The 17,468-nt window shown below is 50.3% G+C and overlaps 1 protein-coding gene across 1 annotated transcript in view; it reads left to right on the top strand.

Moving 5' to 3' along the window:
* Nucleotides 1–17,468, top strand: part of ADAM12 (ADAM metallopeptidase domain 12) — a 347,118-nt gene that overhangs the window by 303,621 nt on the left and 26,029 nt on the right. The window contains exons 15-21 of the mRNA XM_042961006.1: nt 5,453–5,561; nt 5,668–5,866; nt 8,235–8,312; nt 11,010–11,118; nt 13,969–14,104; nt 14,737–14,845; nt 16,849–17,028. Coding sequence (XP_042816940.1) covers nt 5,453–5,561; nt 5,668–5,866; nt 8,235–8,312; nt 11,010–11,118; nt 13,969–14,104; nt 14,737–14,845; nt 16,849–17,028 — 920 coding nt within the window. The remainder of the gene's footprint in view (nt 1–5,452; nt 5,562–5,667; nt 5,867–8,234; nt 8,313–11,009; nt 11,119–13,968; nt 14,105–14,736; nt 14,846–16,848; nt 17,029–17,468) is intronic.

The raw sequence follows: 17,468 nt of genomic DNA, 5'->3' as shown, positions 1-17,468 counted from the left end.
ACAGCACCTCTGAGTCAGGTGATGCACTTGTCCCCATGTTACCGGGTCTCTTGGTATGTAGGGTTGACACCAGATCAGCCTACATTATTCTCAGGCCCAAGTCTCTTGCCCTTCCAACTCTGCAGCATGGCTGCTTAGAGAGACCAGAGAAGGCAGGCGGCCTTCCAAAAGCAATGGAAATTCGATAAACGGTCACTGTTTTTCTTGGATCCCATACATGCCCAGATATAAAGCATGGTTTCCCCCCCCTCAAGAAATTATCCGTCAGAAAGCTTGGTTGACTGCTGACCTATTCATCTCTCGATCATATCTTTTGACTCTCACAGTCCTGTCGGAAAGGTGCATCGGGCCTCGGGAGCCTCTATCAGTGCTATTTAGGAGCCTGGTTGAGGCTGATGGACAAGATTGGGTTTCCGAAAAGACGGGGACGTTCGTCGTATGTTTAATTACTGTTCCTAGGGTGTGACTTCATGCCTCCGCCTTTTGTTGTTGTTGTTGTTGTTGTTGTTGTTGTTGTTGTTGTTCTGGTAAAGGATCCTTGAAAAGATCACTTTGACAAGCAACAGGATAAATGATCAGCTTCTGGAGATCCTGAGTATGTACCCTCTGAGCAAATAGAAAACAGTAAAATCAGAAGACTCATTGTTGGAGGAGTGGGTACTTGAACCTAAGAATAAGATTTCCAGTGACAACATCACAACAGAGTAAAAAGGTCAGCATCAACATGAGCTAGAAATACAGAGGATGGGCTGCAGAAAACAGACTTTTTGTAATCACTTTATTGAGGTGTGGTTGACATACACGCAGCTGTAGGTATTTAATGTGTACAACTTGACGAGCTTGGAGATGAGTGTACATCCGTCGCCACAATGGATGCCATAAACACATTCATCGCCTCTAAAAGGTCATACCTCTCTTCGTGTGTGTGCGTGTGTGTGTGTGTGTGTGCGTGTGTATGAGAGAGAGAACGAACACTTAGCATTAGGATCTACCCTCTTGGCAAAATTTTATATTAACTAGAGACTCTGCTGTATAGTAGGTTTCTAGGACTAATTTTTCACAACGAAAACTTTGTACTCTTCGACTAATACCTCCTCACGTCTCCCCACACCTCCCCCCTGCCCCTGGCAACCACCGTTCTACTCTCTGCTTCTGTCAGTTTGACTTTTTAGATTCCACCTGTAAGTGAGATCACGCAGTGTTGATCTTTCTGTGTCTGACTTCTTTCACTTAGCATTCATTATGTCCTCCAGGTTTATCCAGGCTGTCTCAAAGGGCAGGATTTCCTTACTTTTTAAGGCTGAGTAATCTTCAGTTGTATGCATATACCACATTTTCTTTATCCATTCATCCATCAATGGACACAGGTTGGTTCCATGTCTTGGCCATTGTGAATAATGTTGCAGTGAACATGGGAGTTTAGATATTTCTTCAAGATCCTGATTTCGATTCCTTTGGATGTATACCTAGGAGCAGGACTGCTGGCGATATGGTAGTTCTGTTTTTAGTTGTTTGCGGAATTTACACACTGTCTTCTGCAAAGGCTGTATCTGTTGACATTCCTACAACGTATGGTATAAGGGTATGAAGCTTCCCTTTTCTCAGCATCCTTGCCAACGCTTGTTATCTTTCATGTTTTTAGTAACAGCCATCCTAACTGGTGCGAGGTGATAGCTCATTGTGGTTTTGACTTGTATTTTCCTGATAATCAGTGATGTTGAGTGTCTTTTCCTGTAACTGTTGGCTATTTGCACGTCTTCTTTGAAGAAATGTCTATTCAGTTCCTTTGCCCATCTTTTAATCTGGTCATTTGGGATTTTTTGCTACTGACTTGTAGAAGTTCCCTATATATTTTATATATTCACCTTTTGTCAGATGTATGGGTTGCAGATATTTTCTCCCCTTCTGTAGGTCGTCTCACATTTTGTTGATTTTTTTCCTCTACCATTCAGAAGCCTCTCAGTTTGATGTGGCCCCACTTTCTTTTTGCTTTTGTTGCCTGTGCTTTGGGCATCCTGCCCAAGAGATCTTTGCCAAGACCAACGTCAGGAAGGTTTTCCTCTACGTTTTCTTCTTTCCTTTTTATAGTTTCAAGTCTTACACTGAAGTCATTACTCCGTGTTGAGTTCATTTTTGTGTCTGGTGTTATTAGATAAGGGTCCCGTTTATTCTTTTGCATGTGTATGGCCAGTTTTCCCAGCGCCATTTATTCAAGAGACTGTCCTTACCCTGTTGTGTATTCTTGGCACCTTGGTCAAAGATCAGTTGACCAAAGACCTTAAGACCAAAGAGAAATGTAAACAAGCTGGGAGTGTTGTTTCACGATACAGGAGAGTAAAAGAAAAAAGTAATATCTCTTAATTAAAATGTGACTTTTCGATATTTCTCATCAAGTTAACCGACAATATGTTCTATGACTCTTGACCCCATCACCCACGTTGCTCCAAATGTGCACATTCAAATTGGCCATCGCCTTTCCTGTGCGATTTTCTCTTCGGGAAAATGGCAGCTCTCCTTACGTGTGCGGTGGCTTCTATAGCCTCTCGTGATTTTACAGTCGTTGCGCTGACCAGACACCTGGTTTTCTAAGCCAGGCAGCCCATTGGCATTTGGGACGTTAAGTCCCAAACCCACCCTACCCTAGAAGACCCAGTTTTGTGTTCTGGGTCCAGATTCCCCAGCAGGGATCCGGTTCTCTCTTAGAAAATGTTTCATACTTGCTTAAATACCATTTGTATACCTTTGCTTGACTCCCTGTCCTATTTTACCCACTTTGTTTGGTATTCATACATCTAACTTACCTCTTTCTTTTAAATCATTGTGGACACCCGTCTCTTTCTCTCTCTTCCTCCCTTTTTGTTCTTAACCTTCTGTACACCCCAGGCTAACCCTCATCCTCGTGACCCTGTTTACAAGCTCATGTGTCTGAAACTGCTCAGAGATCTGTTTATACACACACACATACAGCCATATAGACATATAGAAATCTTTGGGGCACCTGGGTGGCTCAGTCGGTTAAGCAGCCGACTTCGGCTCAGGTCATGATCTCGCGGTCCGTGAGTTCGAGCCCCATCTCGGGCTCTGTCCTGACAGCTCAGAGCCTGGAGCCTGCTACCGATTCCCTGTCTCCCTCTCTGTCTGCCCCTCTCCTGCTTGCTCTCTGTCTTGCTCTCTCTGTCTCTCTCTCTCTCTCTCTCAAAAATAATAAACATTAAAAAAAATTTTTAATATGTGTAGAAATCTCTTTTTGCCCTATAAGGAAAACTAACTCATCAATTCACACATTCAAATTGCAACAATGTTTGGGTTTTTTTTTGTTTTTTGTTTTTAACGTGGCCGCATTTCTTAGGAGATAAGTTACTTAATAATAGTAAGAACGACAGAACCTATATAGCATCAAAACAGCATCATGGCAGAGTGATATCAACCCTGCCTACCCAGTTCCAGGGGCTTAGCATCTGCTGGAAACTGCTGGTCTCCTGTATCCTGGTGTTCTGAGGCAGGGAGAGAAGAACAAAGCCATCTTATCATAACCTCATTTGGTCGCCCTCTCCATACACGGCAGTAGCGCTGAACCCCTTATCCACCTACGTCTGGGATCACCTGGGCTGCACGTGAGTGCGTATCATGGCTCTTGCCCTGTTACCCGTGTGCACCTGCCCGTCGCTCCCCTCAGCAGTGTGGGGGAGAGGGGGTCTTCTTCTGCCCTGTGTCCTCAAGGCCCATGCAGGGCCCAGTGCCTGTGAGGCCTCGATACACCTGAGAGCACCGGAGGGGGCAGGCTGAGCTCTGCCCTCAGACGGCCCCGCCGTCTGGCTTTAGGCAACATACTTAACCTCTTCAGTCCTGGTTTTCTTGTCCATAAAATGGGAAAATGAGACCTCCGTCTTAGGATCCCTGGTAGGATTGAGTTATGGAGTTTGGCTCCTGGTCCCCCCCTCTCAGAGGAGGGACCAGTCTGCTTAGAACAACAGCCCCCTGGCCCCTCTCGCTCTCCCGTTTCCTTCATCACGTTGCCCTCCACTGGACTTCAGGCGCGTTCATTTGTTTGCTTTTCTTTCTTCTTGCAATTTGAAAGCAAGCAGAAGTCTTGTCCTCATGGGGCCAACGCTGTACCCCCAGTGCCTGGCAGATAGTAAGTACCGGATAAATCTGTGTACGATTGAAGTCTGCAACATGACGGGAGGTGGGTGGATGGGTGGACAGACGGACGGACAGCTGGGTTGGTAGGCAGGTAGGACGGATGGGAGGGAAGAATGAAGGAGAGACAAAGCCAGACAGCCAAGTAATAAGTAGATAGGGCCCACGCATATATGCAGACAACCGTTGAGTTGTTGATATTTTAGACGACAGTTTTTCCCAGCTGCTTTGATTAATTAGATCCAGGTATTTTGATCAAAGTGCCATCGAATAGGATTAATTTAAGAGCGAAGTACGGGCTCAACGCCGAGACTCATCCTTACCATCCCCCGACCTCCAGTAAGTAGATGAAAAAGAGGAAGAAGGGAGAAGGTGGGTAGCGGGCAGAGGCTGGGTATGTCAGTGGCGCAACCACACTGTGGGCAGAAGGGGGCCTCTGGGGTGGGTGCTGTAAGAACAACGTGACGTGGTGGCTCAGCCGGTCAAAAGTCCAACTCGATTTCAGCTCAGGTCGTGATCTCACCGTTCGGGAGATCGAGCCCCACGTCCAGCTCTGCGCCGACAGCACGGAGCCTGCTTAGGATTCTCTCTCCTCTCCTCTTCTCTTCTCTCTCTCTCTCTCTCTCTCTCTCCCCTCCCCCCACTCCTACCCCTCCCCCACATCCCCCTCTCTCTCAACATGAAGTAACTTTAAAGAAAAACAACAACAAAAAAAAACAGGAACGTGATACTGTTGAGCCAGAGACCTTGCCTTGTTCCATGACAGAGAAGTGTGTCCAGTTCGGGATAATGCCTTTCAAAGGGAGTTTGGAGAGGCCGCTCAACGCGGTTTTTGAAAAACAGAGAACGGGAAAATGGGAGTTTCCTCCGGTAGCTTCCTGTGGAGGTCCACGTCTGAACCCAGTGTTGATCGCAGCTGTTGCGAGGGTCTGTTGTTTCTTTGCTTTGCTTTGTTGGGTTTTAATGAGATGCTAATCACGTCTGCTCTTGGCTGATGAAAAGGAATCAGCTACAGGTTAAAGAAAGAGACGTGTTTAGGGGCGCCTGGGTGGCTCAGTCAGGTAAGCATCCGACTCTCGGTTTTGGCTCAGGTCATGTTCTCGCAGTTTCACGGGTTTGAGCCCCACATCAGGCTCTGTGCTGACAGCGGGGAGCCTGCTTGGGATTCTCTCTCCCCCGACCCCGTCTCTCTCTCCCCCTCCCCGACTCATGCTGTCTCTGTTTCTCTGAAAATAAATAAATTTGTAAAAATCAAAAAATAAAAGAGACGTTTCTAGAAATAACATCTTCTGCTTCTTTGCTTCTGTTTCAGGTGCTAAACCGGCCCCTGGGATCTGCTTTGAGAGAGTCAACTCCGCAGGGGACCCTTACGGCAACTGTGGCAAAGACTTCAAGAGTTCCTTTGCCAAATGCGAGATGAGGTACGGAAGCTGCGGCCGGACCACGCCATCACTCTGGACTTCCTCCATCACCAAGGGCTGCTCCCAAACTTTCCCTCTTTGGGACTCTCTGTTCTTGCCCTTCCAGAGATGCTAAATGCGGGAAAATCCAGTGTCAAGGAGGCGCCAGCCGGCCCGTCATCGGTACCAATGCCGTTTCCATCGAAACGAATATCCCGCTGCAGGAAGGAGGGCGGATTCTGTGCCGTGGGACCCACGTGTACTTGGGCAATGACATGCCGGACCCCGGGCTTGTGCTTGCGGGCACAAAGTGTGCGGACGGAAAAGTAAGACACCGGGGCTCTCTTGCATCATAAATATAAGTCTGGAGGGGGGCCCGTTGAGAAGCGTCCTGTCCAGGAACCCACTTAGGAGGTTGGTTTGTTTTCCTAAATCCACTCCTTCCTGCAACTTTGGCATCCAATTCTTTGCACCTAGAAGGAAACGTTAATAAATCCTGGATCCTGGCCAGACCATGGAGATGCAGATTTGGGAAAATCAAGCCCGGTTTCTCAGCCTTTAGGTGTGAAGAAGTCATTTCTGCACTCTGGGTGTCATGAGTATTTCCAGCCAGGAAATTACTTTGGAAGGAAACGCAGTAGTGTATTACGTTGTTTTTGGAAACGTGGGTTTGGTTTCTGGCACAGCGAGGGCTTGTTCTCACCTGGACAGAACGGGAAGTCACATGTATTTTCAGAGACCCCCAACGAGAGAATAGGAGAGGGGAAGAGATAGGATCAGCTTGAAGCCAAAGAGAGTTCTTTCAGAGACCAAGGGGAAGGTAGACTGAGATATCTGGGGGGTTAGAAATAAAGTCAAAAATGAGAAAAAAAAAAGTGAAATTGAGATTTTAACATGCTGCCATGTTGATTTTTCTCACCAGACTTTCTCATCAGGCTAAATGAAAGCAAGTTAATACAGCATGGTAGGAAAGGAGATTAATCAACCCCCACAAGTTTTTTAAGGGACCATGGGGAAGGGGAAGGAAAAAAAAAAGTTAGGGAGAGAGCCAAACCATAAGAGACTCTTAAAAACTGAGAATAAACTGAGGGTTGATGGGGGGGTGGGGGGGGGTGGGAGGAGGGGAGGGCAGGTGATGGGTATTGAGGAGGGCACCTGTTGGGATGAGCACTGGGTGTTGTATGGAAAACAATTTGACAATAAATTTCATATTTAAAAAAAATTTTTTTAATAAATGAAAATAACAAAAATATGAAAAAAGAAAAGGATCCCATCTTCAAAATGATGATGAAATGAACTCACTGACACAGAGGCCACATAGTAGAATAGAAAGATATGAATTCAGCCCCTTGAGCAGAGTCCCTAGGGCAAGAATTCTGTGTACTCACCCCCTTTCCGCCATCTGCTCTGACCCATAAGTGCTTCATCTCTAAGGAAATGGGATGATCCAGGAAACACAACGTACATTCCAGGGTCTCCTTAACCACACACGTTAGCTTATATTCTGGCCTTGACCCTGGATAGGATCAAGTTGATTTTTGAAACTGTAGCCCGAACAGCCCGAGCCAGGTGCATCTGAACCCTGAAATTCCAAGGACTCAATTCATCAATGAGTGTTTTTCTCCATGTACAAGAAGAAATGTGTTTTGCTCTTTATTTCTGCAGAACACGGGTCCTTTGAAAGCCACACTTGCCTTTGCTCATGGGTTGGGAGGAGATTTTGACCAGGGTCCTGCTGTGTCCTTTGTAACCTCAGACGATTTCTTGTCTCAGCTGGAATGTGACCGTCCCCTTGGCCAGGTTTCCCACCAGCCTTTGGAGGTGCTCAAAGCTGGCACTTTTGTCAAAGGGTGTCGCTTGAGTGCCTTCCACAAGCTGTTGGGGTCAGATGGTGAACTTCCCATAGGAAGGCTCTGTCGATTAAATATGCTTCTGGAATCTAAAACTTAGACTTCTCTTCCTCTGACCCCACCAATTTGTAACATCTTATGGGAGATAAAGGGCCTGCTCCTTTGAGTCTGGTGCATATTATGCACCTTTAAAATGAGACTAAACTCTCGCAACCAACCCGGTGTCATTCAGCAAATTACTGCCTCTGCAAAGTTTAATAAACACAAGGGAGCTGCCTGTTTTCCTCTGCTGAGCATTTCTGTTGATGGTTTATGTCATCGATGATAATACTTGTCAGTCAGTAATTTGGAAAAGTTCCCATATTTCGATATCGCCTTCAAAAGGTCCTTGGACCTTGGATTTCTTGGAGTCTCTGAGTCTGCACAGGCCCTAGGTTAAGGGCTGGTGCATTTCTCCCGTCCTGTATCTTTCAACGGAAGGGGCCATTGAGGGGGAGGGGAGGCGACGGACGCTGGAATTCACACGTCTCACTGCAAGCCCTAAACAAAAACCCTGAGAAAATCAGTTATCGTAATCTCATAATTGACTGAAACCGTATAAAAGTGCCACGCTGACCCTGAGTCACGTTGACCTGAGTCTTGAAACGTGCTGAGTTTGGAGGCAGGCATCAGACTCCAGGTCAGAGTCAAATGGAAAGCCCGTCCTTGTGCTACAGCCTATTCACTGAAAGGAGAGAGTCTTCCGCGAGCTTTCCTTGCCTTCTCTTTTTAAATCACAGATATGTGCCTGTGCACGTGATCGGAAAAGGGCTGACAAATTTACCGTGTTTTTCTCCTCCTGCAGATCTGCCTCAATCGTCGATGTCAAAACATAAGTGTCTTCGGCGTTCATGAATGTGCCAAGCAGTGCCACAGCAGAGGGGTGAGTGGGCTGAACTGCCTTTTTATAGCCAGTCCACATTAAGCACTCAATCATTCATTTTAAAGGACTCTGCAATCCCTATTTTTTTAACTTCTAAGAAATACAGCAGTCACCTCAATCTTGTCTTCTAAAGATACTAATTTTCTTTGCCCTTTACATAGCATAAGAAATGTGACTTTTATTTAACAAAGAGAATCAGACTGAGCAGTAATGATCTTTTAAATGAACATCCTGTGATTTTTTTTAAAAAAGGACTTTGTCATCTTCAAAATGATTTTAAAACTAACCTTCCTTCATGAAGGATTTTGCTTTAACGTTTCAAACAGAGCTGTCCTCCTTTCAACCACGATTCAGAATATGTGTCTGAACTGAAATACTTCCAGAAGGAATTAAGACCAAGAAGACAGAACATACTGACCACATGTTCTTGAAATCACGTACAGTGTGCATTTCAACCCAAGAAGGCTGTTAGTTCAGCTCAGAGAGTTTTTTAGGAGAGAAGAGGACGCTAATTGTTTCAAACAGAATTTATTTTTCCTGATGGGCTTAATTATTTCCCAGGGAACCCGATTAATCTTGATTAGCCACGCCAGTGGTTCATTTGTTTTTCTGAAACCTTTTCTGCAGAAATCATGCTCCCAATTCTATTTTTAAAACTTGCACACACTCGCCAGTGATCCTAACACAGAATTATGGGGGTTTTCGTGAAGTTACTATTGCGTTGGAACCGGAAAGGATCGTGATGCCATGTCAGATGGGTTTGCTGACTGTCACTGTAAAAGGAAGTCCTCTTATGTCTTCGTGGCATCAGAGATTTCTTTCTAACGGCTGTAAGAGATGATCTGGTACAGCCTTGTTATCTTACTGATGAAGACGCCCAGACCCAGGTGGCAAGAGTGCTTGTCCAAGCTTGCATGACCGGTTCGTAGTAATGCCAGGGCGGGGTCCCTGGACTCCTCGCTTCGCAACAGCCCTGGGGGCCCATCCATCTGGAGAGGAAAGGCCCATATTTTCTGGGTAGGCGGAGTAGCCGCCATGACTTGGTGACGAATGACTTGACTACGGTCCTTCCCCTAGTGAGGCCAGGCTCACCAGCAGCGCCTCCCAGTGGGGTGTCCCGGTTGCGGTCTCTCTACTACAAGCTGCAAACAGGGCACACGACTCTGGTTTGCGTTGGGAGACTGTGCGCAATGGTGTGGCCAGGACGGTGCCTGAATCCTGGTGGGTGTTACGTCAGCAGCGGCATCGCTGAGAAACAGGCGAGACTCGGTAATCTGTGCTCGGACCCGGCACAGGCCGTGCCACTCAGTAGTTAATTCTGCGTGGCTTCAGCTTATCAAGAATATACTTTCCAGCTTCTCACGGGTTATCTTGACTGTTGGCCTTATTTTAAGCAATTGGGGCAGGTGGTTGATTCATCACAAAAAAAAAAAAAATCAGTACAAAGCAGGGAAACATTACAAATAAGACATACACTGCAAGCATTTTATTTTTGCCTTAAAATATTAAAATATGCACTTGGCCCCTCCAGCAGTGTTTTGATGCAGGACTGAGGCCTTCGGGGCGTGTGCACCCCAGTAGCTCTGCACTGACCTCCTTCTATAAACCACCCAAAGCGCATCATCTACGACGTAAAGTCTGTTTCCCTGAGCGGAAGAGAAACTCGGACCCTCAGAAGCCATCTGAGCTCAGAACCCTTCCGGCCTGCCAGCGATTCCCAGCCGTTCCCAATTGTCCCACCCGTTCCAAACTGGTCAGAAATTCTTTGTAGCCACTTGCCTGTATCCCGTGTTCCCAAAGCATGCACTCCGAGTCTCTAGAAATAGTATCCTCTTGGGTTTGTGCTCCTATTCCGCGGGTTCATGCAGTGGCTCGGTGAGTTCCACGTGTGATAGCAGCAAGTCGAACAGCCAGGACAGGTTGGGGACCAGCCTCCATCGGTCACCCTTGCTAATCAGGAGAGCCGGAGCTGGCTCCTCCCTGGAGTGCTCTGGTCTCCAAGCTAGGCTACTCGTTCAGGGGCCCCCCACCCAGAGCAACGCCCGCCCTCCCGCTTTCTCGGGCACCCCTGTCCCGATGGGCGAGGGCCACCCTCTCATGTCACGAGGACACCAGCTTTTGGTAGACCGTGCCCAGTGCTCATTCAGGGCTGGGCGCCAAGGAGGGGCCGCTGGGAGCCTGCGAGAGGGAGATGGGCATTTCGGGCACGACATGTCCGAGCAGGTCACCAGCCTCTCTGAGCCTGCTGTCCGAAGGAAGCGGGGCTGTGCCCAAGACCTCAGATTCCGCACCCCTGCAGCAGGGTCACTCCTCACCACAGAGGGGGCTCCTCATCATGGTCAGATGGGGAGGAGGGGGGAGTGCTGCACTGCAAAAGAGGGACATGGCAATTGACTGAGAAGGAAAGGGGTGGATGTAGCGGACGAACCCCAATAATCTCCATCCTCCCCCTACCAGTCAGGTCATGTTTTATCTGCAGCCTCGGACTCTGGTCTCACCTGTGCTGCGTTTGGGGTTTAGGCTCGCAGCGACATTTCTGCCCCCGGCTGTATCAGGGCTGATGGGGACTCTGACCACAGGGCCTTTGCTTTGGTGCAGCAGCCGATCAGGGCTCAGAGACTGACCGCCACCCCGTGTGCCGGGTGGGTCCTAATGCTGCTTCCCTCTTGCTGTCCTTCTCCCCTGCTGCCCGGACAGGTGTGTAACAACAGGAAGAACTGCCACTGCGAGGCCCACTGGGCGCCTCCCTTCTGTGACAAGTTTGGCTTTGGGGGAAGCACAGACAGCGGCCCCATCCGGCAGGCAGGTGAGTGGGGCCAGGGCGTCCCTGGGAGTGGGCGCTGAGCCAGTGGAGAGGGGGGGCAGTGGAAAGCCAGGGGGGGATCCTCCCGAATGAGACGGAAGGGCTTGGTCAAGGCCAGCCTCTCCCTCCCAAGAGAGGTGTGAAGGGGCCAGGCGGTGTGGAGGCGACTGTCCCTTAAAGCCCTTCCTAGAGAGACGCCTCCTCTCAGTGAAGGCTAACGGTCCCTGGTCCCCGGTCCCCGCAGCAACAGTAGTAAAAGCAACTGCTTCTATTTATTGAGCAGTTGTCAGGGGCAAGCCCGGGAGCGGGGCGTTTTACATGCACGACCTCCTCGAATCCCTGCCTGACCCTGAGGGCAGAGTTCGTCGCATAAAGGACTTGAGGCTCAGGGGAGTCACTCACCCGCAGTCACTTACCCAGCGTCACACAGCTATCACGGAGACCACGTCCGTCTCCCCCTTAAAAAGTTCATCGCAGCCGTGCTCGATGCCCCAGTTCTTTTCTCCCCGGATGACCTTGGGAAATGGCCTTCGGGGCATTGCTGTTCTGTCTGAGCACTTGTCAGGCAGCGAAGAGGCAAGTCTGAACGGTGTCCTTTGTGACGAGAAAGGAACCAGGGGTCCACAGGGCCCACACCCCCCCCCGAGCCCACTTGTGCGGACACCTCAGGGCTCGCCTGAGCCCCAGGCCCCCCCGATGGTGGCCGATGTGGTGACAGCGGACGTCACGTGTCCTCAAGTCCTGCTGTGACCGGCAGTGGCGTCACCGTAGTCCCCTGGACGACAGACAGGACCTTGCGCTGCAGCCCGGGCAGCCAGTGCGGTGCTCGCTAGGCCCGGGAGCTGCCGGTGGGCACATCTGTGGGGACGGTGTCTCGAGGAGGGGCCGTGAGTTCCTGTCCTCCTTCGGCTTAAATACGGGTGTGTCTCCGGCCCCGCAGCAGCTACAGAAAGGCCCAGAAAGTCTTGGCCTCCAGTGAGCATCCCTCCCAGAGGCAGGAAACCGGGGCCCGGCCCCGCGTCCCCGGCCCTCGCCGAACCTCTCCGCCCTGACCGCGGCGTTCCGGCCGCCCCGCGTCCACGTTCTAACGTGGCGTTGATGAGTGTCATGCAAAACCAGCGGGGTTCCAGTCTTCTCATCCGACGGAGCACTGCCCCCCTCCCCCCGCGGCAGGCCAGCGGATGGCACCCGGAGGGGGTTGCAGAGGACGGGCCGGAACGCTCTGGGTCTGTCTGCAGTGTCAACACATACGACCCATGGGTCTCGGGTCTGGGGGCTTCAGGAAAGCTGGGGGTTCACGGCCGTCTGCTGTTCCCCGTGGCAAGTAAGCAAACCACAACGATCGATCGGCACGGGTGGGGCGGTGACTCCACCCACTGCCGCCGTCCCTTCATGAAAGGACACCTAAACACCCAGCCCAGAGGCAGGTGCGGGGCACCGTGTCCCAGGCCCCCCTGCCCCCACGGCCCGCCAGCCTGCCGTGGCCCGGTGTTCACGTGGCAAGTGCTTCCGGGACACCTGCCGTGCACCTGCTGCTCTTCCGGGGTCCAGCGTGGCCTGGCGAGCGCCGCGATGGGCAGGGGGACCGTGGGACTCAGGGCCGACGCGGGGGCGGCCGCGAGGACACAGTGCTTGCACCGGATGAGGGGACCGGGGCGGGGGGTGGGGGTGGGTACGGCGGGGGAGGGCCTGGGCAGGGGACGTCACCGGTGCCACCATCACCAGCAGCCTGAGGCGACTGTGGCCTGCTGTGGGAAGCACATCCTGTCGCTGGTGGGGACACAGGGACGAAGGAACCCGCATCTGCGGCTCTCGAGGAAGCCACAGAGCAGTGGGAGCGGCAAGCGACTGTCGCAGGTCCCGACTGCTCTCCACACTGGCAGGCAGAGCCTTCTCCGGGCAGCCCCCGACACGGCCGTGCTCGGAAACCAGCCTCAAAGTCTGGTTTTTCCTTCTCTCCCGCACCCTCCAGGGACCTCGGTGTCTTTGTACTGAACAAAATGGGAGCCAATCACAGAAAGGGGGGTGTTTCCTTAGAGAAAATAAGCAGCACCCTCCCAGAGAGAGAGGTTTGCCTCCAAACGCTGTGTTTCGAGGCTCTAACGAACATAACAAACAAAAATCTAACAAAACCAAACCTGTGGGTGTTTCCTTTCAGCGAGGAGTTTGGGTGAGGTTTGTTTTTTCTTATTTATTTAGTCACTTAGTTGTGAGAGAGAGAGAGAGAGAGACAGCGAGAGAGAGGGACAGGGGATCCAAGCGGGCTCTGCGTTGTCAGCACAGAGCCCGACGCGGGGCCCAAACTCACAAACTGTGAGATTGCGACCTGAGCCGAAGTCGGACGCTTTGCCGACTGAGCCACCCAGGCGCCCCTTGTTTTCACCTTCTAGCTTGACAATGTCCTGAAATAAAGTCTTGGTCTCAAAAAAAAAAATACAAGGAATCAAAACAAAAACACAGACTTCAGCGCTAAGGAATGAGAGAAGAAGAGAGCCCAGAGGGGCGCATTTGTGATGGGGACTGGGAAGGTCACAGTTGGGGACGTGCGGGCTCCCTGCCACCCCTCTGGGGTCCCCATCCGTGCTGGGGGCGGGCAGGGCTGTGTGATCAGGGCTGCGGTCCCACCTGCCAGGCTAGGCTCCTGTTGTCAGAAATGAACGAGGGCGACACGGACAGAACCTCAGGCGTGACCTTTGAAGTAAGACTAATTTATCAGCACATCGTTCAGGGACTCACTCCGATGCTGTGCCTTCCTTCAAAGCTCGCGTTGCCGTAAATGTCACGATCTGACACTTCCCATATATCATTCTCCCGGCCTCTTTCCCTGAGTGCAATCAATGCGTCTTGTTTCAGACAACCAAGGTTTGACCATAGGAGTCCTGGTGACGATCCTGTGTCTTCTCGCTGCTGGATTTGTAGTTTATCTGAAAAGGAAGACGCTAATACGCCTGCTGTTTACAGATAAAAAAACCACCATCGAAAAGCTAAGGTATCTTGGCGATGGGTCCTCTTTTCCAGAAATGGCATTTGAAAGAACATGCAACCAACCTTCTTTGCACTTTGTTTTCCTTAGCAAAGAAGAGGTCAGAAGTTTAGATAGTGAAACTGTTGTTTGGGTTTTTTTTTTTTAAATCTCTGCCAGACCAGCTGCCTCCCTTCCTTTGCCTTCAATGATTTGCTGCTTTTTATATAAATAAGCAGGGTGTTAATGAGTCCCACTGTATTGTTTCCCACCCTTACCTCAGTAATTTTTACAAGACATGGGATGTTAAAATATTTTCATCAGCCGGGGTAGCTTTTGACCCAAATATATTCAAAGGCATTATTGCTGAAATGCCAGCTTTCTATAAAACATCTCCCAGGTGTCACAAAGCCACGTATGTGCGGATTGCAAGAACTAATTTAACAGAATAGTGGCTTTGGGGGACGGGGAGTGGGGGGCGGGGATCGATATTTACTTTTTAATCCTGCAAGAATGTTTAGATAATTTGTCCTTTGCGTGTTGTCCACACTGAGTTAAAGTAAGTAAGTTGTTTTTTGAGACTGGGAACCAAAGAGGAAAATAGTTAAGTCAACCCAGGGAGAAAAGCTCTGGTTTACGCTTAACGGGACTGCTCACAGGTGTGTGCGCCCTTCTCGGCCGTCGCGCGGCTCGAACCCTGGCCAGGCTCACCTCAGCCACCTCAGCAAAGGCCTGATGAGGAAGCCACCACATTCCAATATGTCGAAGGTAAGTTGTAAACAGACGTGAGAGGTCGGTGTGCACAGCGAGACACCTGTATCTCAGTGTTTTTCAACAAGAGCTTGAGCGGGAATCGATCTCTGAGATCTGTAGATAGATCTGCAGCGGGAACAGTTCCCTGAAATGCAGCGTGCACACACTGAGTTCCACAAAAGCTTGGTGAGGTGATGGTCAAGGGCCGCAAGGGGGCCCGCTGTGCCCCACGGATGCCCCACTAGATCCTTTAGGGGCAGGGTCCCCTGTGTGATGTGTGTGCCACATTGTGAGCCATGGTCCGTCCAGTCGCCCAGACGAGCCCACTGGGTCTGCCTCCCAAGGAGGTTCCCAGTCTTCCTTTTCCTGGGTCCTCCTCTTCCTACGGTTTCAGATGCCGCTGCGGAGGTTTGGGTGAACTTCTTTGGCCCTGTACCTCCCGGTGCATTTCTAGGAGTTATGCTGAGCCTGTGGATGGACCCCTTTTGCTCCAGCTCTGGGCTGTGGACACCCTGTCGACCCTCTGGTTTCAAAGAACCGGCTCCTTAACCCAGAGTACCCGCCGGCTCCCTCATGAATTACCACCAGACTTCAGTCCAATATTTAGTTTTCCCATCAAGTATTTCTGATGACAAATGATTTTAAAAATTAACATCACGGTGGGGCACCTGGGTGGCTCGGTTGAGCGTCCGACTTTGGCTCAGGTCACGATCTCGCAGTCTGTGAGTTCGAGCCCCGCGTCGGGCTCTGTGCTGACGCCTCGGAGCCTGGAGCCTGCTTCGGATTCCGTGTCTCCCTCTCTCTCTGCCCCTCCCCTGCTCATGCTCTGTCTGTCTGTCTCTCTCTCTGCCAAAAATAGATAAACATTAAAAAAAATTTTTTTTTAATTAACGTCACACATTCAGTAAGCCATAAATAAACTATCTCATCTCCCATGTCTTACCTGATCTACAAGTGTGGACGATTGGGCTCCAAAGAGGAGACTGTCGTTCCTAACAGGCTTTACCACCTCTCAGCCCCAAATGTGGGACTTGAGCAAGAACAGCTAGCTTTACCCGCGAGAGCCAAAAAAGCGGCTTAATTTTGAGGAGCCAAAAATAGGAAACGACCCAAATTTCCATCAACAGGTAAAAGGATAAACACACTTTGGTATATTTACACAATGGAATGCTATTCAGCAGCAAGAAAGAGCGGACTATTAATATACACAACATGAATCTCAAGATAATTATGCCAAGTAAAAGAAGCCTGACAAAGAGCACCTACCCTCTAACTCCATTTGTAAGACATTCTAGAAAATGCAAACTATTTTCTGAGGACAGAAAGCATACCAGTAGTTGCAAGGGAGGGCAGCGGGGGAGGGGTGACGGCTTTACGCTCACTATTTTGCACATCTTGATGGTTTCATCGGTGTGGACACGTGTCACAGTTTTCCACGCTGTCCGGTTTCAGTATGTGCCGTTAGCCCTATGTCCATGGATCCTTAAAAAAGCCGTTTTTAGAAAGAGAGAAAGGAAGAAAAGAGGCGGGGCCTGAGGCACACGGCCCACACTGCATCTGCTCGGGTCTGCCCTGAAAGCAGGGGCACCGTGTACGACATGATGCTCCAGGTGTGGGCCCCTCGCCTCAGCTTCCAGAAGCTTCCATCCTCCTTGCCAGGGGCTTCCTCAGTTCTCCCTGAGCTTTGAAGGCATCCTTACGCCTCGCTGAACAACTCCTTCCTCACTTCCAAGAGATCTGGTGTGTGTCCTCAATCATTGGTGCTTGCTTAGTTGCCTTGTGCCTATCTGTTAACGAATGAAACCAGTTTTTACAGTTCACGTAGAAATCGATCCTGCTAGTCCACGCTGGGGAGGAGGGGTGCTTCTGCTACAATTGTGACGTTTAAACAAATGATGATAGATTCCCTCTCGTGCAACGGCACCGCCGGCCCCTTCAGCTATAGCGGACCAGTCAGCCCCCCTGTCTCCTAAGGAGGCGAGACCCATGACACCATGGCTTTTGCTCCGTCCCTGCAGGACAACGCCAGGAGGTGGCCACAGTGTCAGAATCTTGACATCAGCGGACCCCTCAGAGCCCTCGCCGCCCCTCCGCCCAGTTCGCCTCAGCGAGTGCTCCCGCCTCTCCAGAAGGCTCCCGGTGCACCCCTCGTCCCCGCCAGACCCCTGCCGGCCAACCCCGCTCTTCGGCAGGCCCAGGTATGCCTTCCGCCGCTGCTGTGATGGATGCCACTCAAATCCAGACCCTGCCACTTGCCCACGTCTAGTCGCTTAGCTTGCCGGGGCCTTTATGAATCAGAGATAATTCAGCTCCTCAGATGGTTGAGAGAGAAAGCATTTAGGGCTTGACGTATAGTCCTGATGCAACACGTACTCGTTTCCTTAGAATACTTTTCTGTTCAGGATGGTAAGGGTCCCCATGCAACTTACCACCTACACCGTGACACTTTTGAGAATGGCGGGGCCACTGCTAATAGTGAGGCCTGGACAATGAAACGAAGATGGTCACTTTAGGAATATTAATGGGCATCCCTTCCTACCCTTTTTCATTTTCTTTTTTTTTTTTTTAAGTTTATTTATTCCTTTAGAGAGAGAGGAGTGGGAGATTGTGAGCAGGGAAGGCACAGAGAGAGGGGGAG

Source organism: Panthera tigris, chromosome D2 (assembly GCF_018350195.1).
Source record: "Panthera tigris isolate Pti1 chromosome D2, P.tigris_Pti1_mat1.1, whole genome shotgun sequence".
Lineage (NCBI taxonomy): Eukaryota > Metazoa > Chordata > Mammalia > Carnivora > Felidae > Panthera > Panthera tigris.
The sequence above is the reverse complement of the archived record's forward strand: the minus strand, read 5'-3'. Positions and strand labels throughout refer to the sequence as shown.